Here is a 12062-nt window from a genome sequence, read left to right as displayed (position 1 = left end):
TATCAATATGTTTTGAAAAATCTAAATGTATTAAATGGGGTAGGTTATATTCAATACTAACAATCTATATTAAATAAGGTAGTTTATAGTAATAACAACTTACATTGAATAAGGGTATTTTAGAGAAATTAAAAGACACTTATATTTTTCAATTGGAAAGTGGACTACAATTTAGAACAGACCAAGAAGGAAAATAGGACTATCAAAGTGGGACGGAGGGAGTATAAAAATAAATGTAAACACTAAGACAATAAAGCGTCAAAATATACCATCTGAACCATCAAAACTTATGAAATCTAAATCAACACTTGTCCAAAAGTTGTAGGAAGGCACTAAGTTTGTTAGGTTACTTGAAGGCACTAAGTTGTAGGAAGGCGTTAAGGAAACTAGTTATTTTCATATAAAAAAAAGAAACTTATCTAAAAGAAATTAAGTCAGTTTTCTAATAAATAATTTCTCCCAAGTATTAGAGCATTTGTTAAGTTTATGAGTAAAGAATTGTGTTCCACATTAATTTGAGAGATAGAGAAAAAACGGTTAATATGTAAATAACGAGTCGAAACCTAACAATTTAAATTTTTTGACCAACATTGGACTTTCGACTCTCATATTGGATCTCTTTGGTGGGTTCATTACTTGAAATAGTGGTCAAGAAATTTCCTATTTATATGAATTTAGGAATTAAGAATTATTTCTTATTCTATTTAAGATTAGGAATTACCAATTATTTCCTATTATTACTTGGGTATTGGTTAAATAATGTAACTTATAAATAGGTAGGGTCTAGCATACTACAAAGTAGCATACAAGGGGCGCCTTATACATGGGGTGAAAGAGAGTTCTTAGGAGATGAGAGATGGTCTGGAAGGATTGAGATTGAGTTCAAGTTATATGCTTGTTTAGATTTTTTTCCTCTTATAATAAAGGGTTGGGATTCAGTTCAAATTATATTCTTGCATAGGATTTTTCTCTCGTAATAAAGAACGAGTTGTTTCTCTAGACATAGATTCAATTATGGAGGCAAACAACGTTAAATCTTCTGTGTCGTTTATCTTTACAAAGATAGGTTACAATACAATTTACGTACGCATCTATGATCTATCTCTTGCATGCATTATATAAGGACGGGTTGCAATACAATTTACGTACGCATTTCCTTGCTAGAGAGAACCAAAGTTACTCTTTTCTTGTTATCTGTTCAAATCATCTCGTTTTACAAATTCAACTCTAGTTTTTTCTAAGTTTTCATTTGGTATCAATTCTACTACAGATCGCAGGCACACAAGGCGCAGAAATCCTCATGTACGGCATCGTTTAGTACATGAATACGTTTACACAAACGTAACTATTATATGTATAAAAAATCATACGAAGAGGTTTGTGTTGTACCAGAAATTCTCTTTCAATTCAAGGTTTTTTTTTAAGTGCACACTGTTTCGGAAAGTTCAGGTTTAGAGTTCTTTGAAGTCAGTATTTGCAGCATTTTTATGCGATACAAAATTGATTGGTTCAAAACCTCTTATAGTGGCTACTATGGTACTAATTAAGCAGTTTGTTATAGTGGCTACTGTGGTACTAATCTGCGGTTTTGTTTGATTGTCGTACTTTATTATATGACTCGGTTTTACACTAGTAGAATTTTGTTTTCCACTAAATCTTATTGGGTTAATTCCACTTTGTCCCTCCAAACTTTGGACGATTACCCACTTCAGTCACTAAACTTCAAAATGAGACACTTAAGTCCCTGAACTTATAAATACCTCCCACTTAAGTCCCTAAACTTATAAAATGGAACACTTAAATCCCTAAACCCTTATAAAATGGAACACTTCGACCACCAACGTCATTCAGGATTTGTTAACAATTTTTCTTAAGTGGGAGCTATTTATAAGTTTAGGGACTTAAGTGTCCCATTTTGAAGTTTAGGGACTAAAGTGGGTAATCGTCCAAAGTTTGGGGGGACAAAGTGGTATTAACCCAATTTTATCCATGAAAATTAATCTCTGTGTGTGTCTATATATATATATATATATATAAAATAAATTTTATATACACGGATAGTGTATACACTATTATGGTTAAATATACGACGCATATGCAAAATTTGAATTTTAAATTCAAATTCGAATTATGTGTCATGGATCTAATGATAAAAGTATATACATTGTCAGTGTATCGAAAATTAATTCATATAAATATATGAAAACAATAACTTATATAAGAATGTACCAAGTCCTGTACAAAACATCTTTCTTAATCTTACCGTCTCAATCCCTCCAATGAGTTGAATAACAGGTCTTTATAAGTTGCATTCTATGTTTGTGAATAAAAAAAAAATTATTAAACATGTAGAGGACCATGAATACACTGCATTTAGTGGATACACTCACTAAGCATAGAATAATAGGCAGTTCAAGAATTCCTCCTCTATGCATTGAATATGAATAGCACGGTGGATACAAACTTGAATGACATCCATGGCAGTTTGCCCAGTTTAGAAAAATGTGTTGCCTTACTTTACTGCAAATCATACTAGTAAATGCTTCTTTTTCCACCCTTGCAAGACACCCGTTATTATTTTATCTGTTGTGATTCGTTTTCTCATCCAAATCTAAAGACATTTTCTTAATTTTCTGGATATTTGATCTTCAAACGAGACAGGGAAAATGTTGAATACTCAATAGCAAAGGAGGAGCCCTTTCATGTATCAAGTCCTCCCCGCAGGAAAATCGCCAGGTGGTTTGTATTTCCTATCGAATCTTGACCAATTAAACCTTTCCTTACCCAATTGAGATAGTGTTTTCCTACAAGGGAAAGGGAAATGGGACAAACAAAACTTCAGCCGAAGTCTTGAAAACAGAACTAGCCAAAGTCTTGGTGGAATTTTATCCTCTTGCAGGTTGCGTAGCTACAAGTTGGGATGGAAAAATGTTGGTGAGATGCAACGGAGAAGGTGTGCCATTTGTTGAAGCAACCTGTGAGTATGAGATGGAACTGCTGGGAGATATCACAAACATTAATCCTATGAATCGACGAGAACTTGTTCACTAAAATGACAAAGCAAAAAACATATTGGATGTACCACCTTTAACGGTGCGGGTATGGTACAAATTACACTATTTTTTTTTTCTTGGGATGGTTACTGTTCTAGACCCCCCATTGAGGGTGTGAAGCTGTGTATCAATTTGCTATCTCGAACTTTAGAGGCAATGAGCTTCTTACATTTCCAATTCTGACTATTTCTTCGTCAAGTCTAGCTCTATAGATTGCAAATTTGCAACGTTTATATGTGGTAAATTGGTAATGGCACAGAGTATGGAGGCTTTATATCGTTAAGAGTTTAGTCCTGTAAGATACTCTTCAATTCAAAACCTAAAATTACAAAGCATTAGAAAAGCGAAAACTTAAACAACTAGAATTAAACGTAAATGGTGCAATTATAGAGGTTGGTACATGTATTTGTTTTCCCTTTTTTGTTTCTTTGTCATCCTATTTGACCTTTATTGCTTTCAGTTTTTTTTTTTTTTTTACATGGTGAACTTTTGATATCTGCTCTTTTCTTTCATGTTTTTGTAAAACAATTATTTCTTTGCTATTTGCAATGAAGATATTCAAAAATTTTTGCATTTTTGATCGGCCAGTCTTACATATGAGAACTATATTATATATACATACAGGAAAAGAATGAAACTTAAAAGTAAAAAGGGAAGCAGAATTTGAACTCAAGATCTTTAATTCTTATGAAAGTTCAAAACTTTTCTTCTTCAACTCTTTGATTCTGTTTGAAACTCTTTCACCCTTTTGTTTTCACACATATAAGGCCAGAGAATTGTCCATCCTTTGCAACTTTCTCGTCGTGTTTATTTGCTATTGCACTATAAGCACGAAATTAAATATTTACTAAATCTGTTCTATGCTAAGTTTTCTAGTGGCTTTATGCCACCAGTTTATTTCGTTTGTTGTCTCTTCTCATTGCTTTTTATTACTCTTTAAGACCTTAAGCAAATTCTTTCACCCTTAACAACATCACATTTGGTCTAGGTGACAACATTTAAATGCGGTGGTATCGTTGTTGGAGTGGTACTCAATCATGTTCTAATTGATGGAAAATCCTTCATACATTTCATGAACTCTTGGGCTGAAGTTGCAAGAGGCATGACTTTGTCAGTTCTGCCTCATCTGTGGATCGATCTATATTATCTCCAAGGGAGCCTCCAATCGTCAATACTACTCATGATGAATACATAAAACAAGAAAAGAAGAGACTTGCTTTTCCACCTTCTCTGAGGGCAGCCACAACGCGGGTGTAATGGGGAGCCATTACACCGTTCCATGACACGGCTCCCCATTGGAGCCGTGTCATAGAGATTACACGCATCATGTCCATGATGCGTGTAATCCATTGAAGGTGGGCCCTATGGCAACGGTAAAATTCCAGCACAAAGCACATTTAACATTTCCAACGGCACTATTTTTAGAATTCTATATAAACACACAATACTTTTTGCTAAAACATATCCCAATATTCTACTCTATTATTTGTATTTTATTTGATTTAACTTATGTAATATTATGTTATGGAGTTCAACTAATTACATTCCGAATTATTAATTAAGTATGGATTATTATGATATCTTCGCATTTGAAGTATCAAATATTTGTTTAATTTCCTACATAATTATTTTTAAAAAAATAACAATATATTATTTTTGAAACATAGAAAAAGATATATTATTCAAACTTAAAAATTAATAATATCATTTTTAGAAAATAAAAAAATTCAAAATGTACAAAATTTAACGAAAGTTAGTACTTTATTTTTTAAAAATAACAAAATTAGTTTTAAAAATTACATTATTTATTTATGGAATATGAGTTATGCATTATTAAAATAAATATTTGATTAATTGTGGACCCATGCTATTACACCTTGTGGAGTGTAATCCATTGTGAGTGAAAGTGTAATAAAAGAGGAGAAAGTGGAATGCTGACGTGGCATGTGCATTACACTCCACAAAGTGTAATAGCATTGTGGATGCTCTGAATGGAAAAGTCATGCATAAGTCCTTTTGCTTTTATAAAAACACCCTCTACAGGCCTTGGAAAGGGGTTTTCCATCAAAATATCTCTACATTTTTTCGTGAACACATTTTTCAATCACCTTTTTATTTCACATATATCAAATTGTTATAGTATATTTTCTATAAAAAACTCCAGAAAATTGCAATCCAAACACGACATAAGACTTTCAGCTATGGAAGTTAAAGATATCAGTATAACTCCAACGAATTTTGAACTCGAATTCTCACTGCTGTTGACGGTAGACCTGAGTCCAAGCCACCATTACCAAACTGCTATTTTGGAAATGGCATTGCTTGGTCATGTGCCCATTCCAAGGCAGGAGAATTAGCTCAAAAACCATTTTCATTTGCAGTAAAATTTGTACACGATGCCACAAAAGCAGTGACAGAAGACTACATCAAATCAGCCATAGACCATTATGAAGTGGCAAGACAACAACTTGAGTTTACACATTTTGGATCTCTAAATGGAGTAGGCTCCCTTTTAACGAAATTAAATTTGGGTGGGGAGATCCACAAGAAGTTGCTCCTGCTTCACTAGTGGACAACCTAGTTGTGTGCGAATCCCAAGGGAAGGATATTGAAAACTTAGTTGTCTCATTGAGCTTACCATCAGTTGTAAAGGAAAGGTTTGAAGGGTTTATGAAAGAAGAGCTGGAGTAAGTACATTGGCATTGCTGTTTGCTACCAGAATAAGGCCATTATTTCTTGAAGTGAGATGGCCATGAAGAAGTTACTTAGATAGCATGTGCTGTAAATTAGTAGAACTATCAAGTGTGCTACATTATAGCCCAGAAGACATGGTATTAGAGTATTAATTTTCAGTTTTTTGTGTTTGATAGTATTGGATTGGATTTTCAAATATGCACTAGCTATTCTATTCTATTTGTTTCCTTGGTCTTTTGATGGACTTTCTCCTCCTGTTTTCTAATAGGTAATTCATGGGTAAATGAGAATATTAGCCCTTTCCCCAATTTTAATCCCCTCTACTTTTGATGTGACCACCTAATCCTTTTCCGATGAAAATTTTTCAGGAAACAGGAAGGGTTTATCTAAGTTTATCCTTCGTGCACTTCATGTAAATCTAACTAATTTATGCACCTTGATGAATAACTGAAAATTTTTCTTTAAATGTATGTCATTTACATAATACAAACAACTTCTTCCTACTCTGTACTCGTCACCATTTTTTGCAATTTTTAAACAAATTCTAATGACATTTTCTCCAGGCGGTACTAGATCTAAGGGTAACCGTGTAATGGTCTATCATCAAGGCATATGAAAAAAAACTTTTCTTTTTCCTTCCAAACGATTGTTCAAGGCCAGATGAGTTTCAAGTCCATTAATGAGTTGGAACTCGACAGACAAACTATCAATCAGGCTTAGTTAACAAATTGTCAATAGAGAACTATTTTGGCTAATTCACAAATTGATGAACCAAATAGGAATGAGATCCAAAGTCAGGGAACAGAACTTCAAATTGCAACTTACATTGGTCAATGTAAACGAGCTCAAATCAAGGCAGGATAATTATCAAAAAAAGAAACCATTTTCCTTTGTAATAGATGAGTATTAACTTGAGTTGCAGATCAACACACTTTGAGAATACTCAAAGATGGAGAAGGTTTCTCCTTCCAGAAATCAACTTTAAGTGGGACGAGCCACAAAAAGTAAAAAACTAGTGGTGTCCCTATACCAAGAAATGGTGGTGAGAATTAAAATAGCAGCATCATTGTACCTATTACCTACCACCCTAGCAATGAAAAGCTTTCAAGAGATAATGCAAATGGAGCTGAACAAACCTCACTGTATACTTATACAAACTTTTGAATGCATTGTCCTCATATGTCCCGTTAATTTGTAATTTTTCCAACCACAAGGTAACATTCTCTTGCACACTAGAAGGAATACCATACATGTTAATTTCAAGCTCATACCGCCATGCGAAATTATATATGTTAAGGTACAGGGCAACGTCTCTAAGTTATAGTTCAACAGTATACTTGAACATTCGTTACAGATATTCAGCTGAACAGCTTATTTCTCTTCCTCGAAAGGGATCTTACAGCACAAATGTGAAGAAACACGAAGCAAAAGAACAATAAACAACAAAATAACATTAAAACTAGCATGCTTTTCCTGGTCAGCTCTCCCAGTATACTACTTTCAATTCCCATTCTAGCTATTTCATTAATGAGACAATGAGTAGAAGCATGAATAGAATCAGGTCATATTGTTACCCAATTGACAGCTTGTAATCCCTTTACATCCGCAATGAATGGGCTAAAACTAAGAAGGGAATGTAGCTGAACAAAAATGAAGATTATGAAAATGTTTACTAGGTGTGTCTGAGAAACATCCCACTGTGGCTAATTATCTGATATCTCTGCAAAACTGAATCAATAATTTCCATCATCAAGCGTGTCTGTCCAAAAATTTCTCTATCAAGACTGAAAATGCAGCAAAGCCAGCACAACCAGCACAGGCCGCTTTTGGACCACCTAAACAATATAGAATGGCTCATTCAGTTTACACAAGCGAAAAAACAAAGAACACCATAGTAATAGCATATTCAGCGAAATTTCAACAGCAAAAAGAAAATTTTTTTGGTTTAATTCAATTTAGCACTAAATTAAGCATTTAGATTAAGCTAAAGAATGACTACCAATATTGAACTGTCTTGCCAGACTGCAGGCAATATGTATAGAAATCCTTGCAACATATTTCTTTTCCTCAGTGGTACTACAAGCATAGCACAATGGAATGCATAGGCTGCAATAATCGCAGCCAATTCTTTTGATCCATATAGCCATTGGGATAACATTCAGAAATCCCATTGCATCTTAGTTTTCTTAACTACATACTAAAAGCATGACAATAAGCACTGAATTCTTTATCACAAGAAGGTTAAGAGCCATCCACAAATCAATAGACATGAATTTTGGACGTATGCTTAACTTCTACAGGAAATACATATTATAGATGAACTCAAAAGCTTATCCTCAAAGAAGAATATAAACATTGGTAGAATAACCAGCTATTTCATCTGATCTAATATCTCCTTAGCAGATGGTGTCCTAATCTATGGTCTGAGCAAAACAATGGAAAAGCTTATTGAGGGAATAAAAAGTGGCATATACTATTACAATAAAAAGTGGCATAGACTATTATAATACTTCCTCATAAGCAATTCAAATTTGGGGGTCATTAATCAAGAATCATGGTCAAAGTCCTTAAAACAGAAAACAGATTCTTTAAACAAAACTGGAGATCCAAAACTTTTGTTTTAACCTATTGAATTGAAAAACAAAGATATGCACTATTAACAAGGTATTCAGTGGCCCAAATTAACTTGATTCACAACTCTTTCAAGTCACTACTTCACATGGTTTAAATCAAATACTTTCAGCTCAGGCCCACCAAGGGAACCTCAGAGAACCAAAGCAAAAGAAAATGAAGATGAAAAATGTAAGAAACATGTTGCAAAATATGAATGCTCTGGTAGTCTCAGTGGAAGTCAGAAAAAGTTGTTGATGAATGCCCTTTCTGCCAGCCAATCAACGTTGCATCATCATATAAAAAATTTAAACATTCTGGTCACACTAGTTTCTCTGATCAACTCTACCAGATGATCATGTGTGATGCCCCACACTTAGTATCCGATTGAGAGATAAACATGTTAGGTCACATACACTCTTCAGTGGGAGCAACTTAAGCCACTGCAAATGTTACTTTATCAGATCATAACACCATGTTCCATTAAAGATCAATAAACATAATATCGGCCATTTTAACCCACACACAGTAAGCTAGTAACCAGATAAAGACCTTCCATTTAACTATTTCTTCCCTAATAAATAAGAGTGAAACTGATGTAAAGATCCCAAGGTTTGCAGAAAAACTTATCAAGCAACTCAAAATTTAATTTGATGCATTTCAATCTTTAAGCTTTATTAACATACTGCATTAGCTCTATTAAGAAACTTGCATATTAATCTAGAAACAAAACTACGAACTAATTATTCATAGGAACTCCTACAAAGGGAAAAATTAGACCCTCAACTACTATTACCCACAGAAACAAATTACATGCATTACAACCATCAGCTAGCAGCAACATGTCTCCAGGATATGCAAGCGCTGCCTAATTATACTGATCAATTACTTATATATGGTTAACAAGAACAAGTTCTTCTCATTTTCCACAGACAAAAGGCTGGTTAGCCCTAAGACTAATTTGAAACATCTACAAAAGTTTGAGGAAAAGTTCACTACATCAAACGTTAAGGAGTAAAACAAGTTATCTAAGTTAGCGAGCACTGGAGTCATTCTCCTAATGATGTCTTCATAAACAAAAAAGAGTCCAAGTTTAGGAGGTCAGCATCAGCTATTACCTCGGGCAGATATCGTGCCACCAGTTACACAGCCTGCAACAACTGTATTAGTAGTGTCATGCTTTGCACGGGCCTTCAAAGAAGCACAAAGTTTCCATTAGCCTCAAATGAAGAATTTCACGAGCAGAATGAATTCACATGAAGTTTTAAGAATAGCAAAAGAAGTTCCAAAGGAAACTAACAAACTTGGAATGAGGTCCCAAACAGCTAGAGAATAGCAAAAGAAGTTCAACAGCAAAATTTAATCAGGTTGGAATGAGACACCAAACAGACAGAAGCACAGAAGATCCCAAGTGTTGAGGTTTTAGTTACATGTTATGCCCAAAGCGTCTAATACAGTAAAAATGACACCAAAGGCAAACGGAAAAACACAAAAAAAAAAAAAAAAAAAAAATCAAAACTAACATTACTTTGCAACCTTTATACATGACTGCCACTGTGCCTCTTTCCTTCTGTATCTGCCCATATAAAGTCCCTTTCAATCACCACAGCTGACTGTCACCATACCCTACCCCCACCAAAATAACAATAATAATAATTGTAAGGACATAAAAATCTTAAAAAGGTCTGACAACTCTATTAAATGTTAGTAATCCAATTATCTTTAAGAAATAGGACATGATTGTGTAGTTAGTGGTTATTGTAGGTGAAAACCTACAATTTCTTTTAACGTCTGAAGAGCTTTGACAGCTAATTACGAAAGCTCATCTGCATAAACTTTGCGTGTATGTCTGTCCAGGATGTTGTTGTAGCAATTTGCACATCAATAGCTCTCCTTCCACCCTCCCCCCCCCCCCTCTCTGGCAGCAGCCCCCCAAAAGAAAAGAAAGGAAAACCATATACCAAAAAGATTAATCCATTTCTTGGTACTTGACTTCAATGTCAGAGAATAAGATGTTGACTAAAATTAAAAAATTCACAGCCTTGTTAGCTATTGATACAAATTCAAATGCAGAAACTTGCTTCATTAATGAATTTTGACTTTGAATTCTCTATGTGAATTGTCAATCTATTTAGAATGATCTCAAGTGCATATCTCTTTGGGCCACATTGCTGTACAAGACTTTTTGGGTGATTGCAAATGTGACTATCACTACATTGCACATGATTTCATTAAAAACATTTGGTGCCTGTAAATTATGCTCAGTCACCCCACACAATTGTCATAAGAATAATTAAATTCACTAGTAGAGAAGAAAGAATTCCCTTGCACTCTACCTTCTCAACAACGCACTCAGCAGCTGAGAAAACCAAACCCATAAGAGCAAAGGCCTTGCACGAACTCCAGCTCCTTCTACCCATCTGCTTTGCTTGGTATATAAACATCTGCCTACCAGTCATTTCTTCTTGCATCAAAGGATTATCAAGTGCCCCAAGAAATAGACCCATGAACAACCCGAGCCCTCCTCCTAAAGAAACATCCCAACAACAAAAGAATAACAAAAGACAATTATTCCTTGAATAGATTTCCAATAGTGAGACTCATGCAACAAAGTAAAAGAGTTTAACAATTATAGCCCATGTACTAGCACATTATCTAACAAAATGCTCAAAAGGGACAATGCATTGGCAATCGTTTGGAAACACTAACAGTCAAGCTTGTTACAGGTTGAAGAATTCATTTTTACTCTACCTAACCAAATACACCAAAATTTTAAGCCCAGCCTAGCTTATCCATAAGTCAAACAATAAACAACCACCCTCAAACACCAAATACAATTCACACACAACGAGAAAAACCACAAAATGATACAGAACTGAATAATACCCATCACTCCGCTGACAACGCTACGAACAGCACAGTTATTCCATATATCTTGGCCGCGCATTTCCTCAACAGTAGGCAACCGAATGGGCTCAATCTGAGGCGGCTTTTGCTGCTCCTGTGAGCTTCCGGTTGAGCTTGCAGAGTCCTTGTTTTGTGAACTCATGGTAACAACTCCAAAATGAGAAATCCCTTGTCAACTTATTGAATATAACTGGCCAAAAATATCCCCAAATGCACATCAATCAAGCCATTGACAAAGCAATTGACGACTAACATCAGGATAAAAAATAGTACCACTTACTAAAACTGTAGTGTAAATTTCTAAAATTCGAATTAGCAATAAAAATCCAAAGTTGCATGAGAATCTAAAAGTCCATATCCAACATAAAAGTACCCAATAACACTAGCCAAAATATTAATGATTTCTAACCAAAATAAAAAAAAAAATGGGGCAACTGTAATATAACTCCTAGAATTAGGTCGAACCAAAAATAAGGGGTTTTTATAACTTGAAAGAAATTGGGGAAAATGACTTACCAGGATCAAATTGGTGATGGAACCTTTCAACATCTGCAGAAAAGACAAGGTTACTGATTCCCTCTCTTCCCAATTTTAGTAATTTCTTGCGTTATAGAGGAACTGATTAATTAGGGTTTTTGGTAAGTTGGATTTCTTGGATAGCAAGTCCAATATGTATTTAATTATAATTTATACAAAGATAAGTTTTTAAGGCGAAATGGCATATTTGCTATGCCTTGAGAGAGGACAGAGGAAACGGCGGGAAGAGGAGAAAATGAGAAATGAGAACAAAGAGAGGGT

The 12062-nt window shown here is 34.5% G+C and overlaps 1 protein-coding gene and 1 pseudogene across 3 annotated transcripts; one reads left to right on the top strand and one right to left on the bottom strand.

Moving 5' to 3' along the window:
- The first annotated feature begins 2645 nt into the window (after nucleotides 1–2645).
- LOC140007291 (omega-hydroxypalmitate O-feruloyl transferase-like) lies at nucleotides 2646–5744 on the top strand (annotated as a pseudogene).
- Nucleotides 5745–7057: 1313 nt separating this feature from the next.
- On the bottom strand, nucleotides 7058–12055 carry LOC113689750 (mitochondrial import inner membrane translocase subunit TIM22-4-like). 3 transcript variants are annotated; one of them, XM_027207512.2, is made up of 5 exons: nucleotides 11781–12053; nucleotides 11244–11414; nucleotides 10694–10884; nucleotides 9476–9548; nucleotides 7058–7582 (listed from the first exon to the last, which is right to left on the bottom strand). In XM_027207512.2, exons 2-5 carry the CDS (start codon nucleotides 11404–11406, stop codon nucleotides 7497–7499), a joined length of 513 nt encoding a protein of 170 aa, XP_027063313.1. In that variant the 5' UTR covers nucleotides 11407–11414; nucleotides 11781–12053; the 3' UTR covers nucleotides 7058–7496. The 3 variants fall into 3 exon arrangements, with proteins under 3 accessions (XP_027063313.1, XP_027063312.1, XP_071906937.1); XM_027207511.2 differs by having other exon boundaries at nucleotides 11244–11454; nucleotides 11781–12052; XM_072050836.1 differs by lacking the exon at nucleotides 9476–9548 and having other exon boundaries at nucleotides 11244–11454; nucleotides 11781–12055.
- Between the last annotated feature and the right edge of the window lie 7 nt (nucleotides 12056–12062).

The sequence above is a fragment of the Coffea arabica genome, chromosome 5c (assembly GCF_036785885.1).
Source record: "Coffea arabica cultivar ET-39 chromosome 5c, Coffea Arabica ET-39 HiFi, whole genome shotgun sequence".
Taxonomy (NCBI): domain Eukaryota; kingdom Viridiplantae; phylum Streptophyta; class Magnoliopsida; order Gentianales; family Rubiaceae; genus Coffea; species Coffea arabica.
The sequence above is the reverse complement of the archived record's forward strand: the minus strand, read 5'-3'. Positions and strand labels throughout refer to the sequence as shown.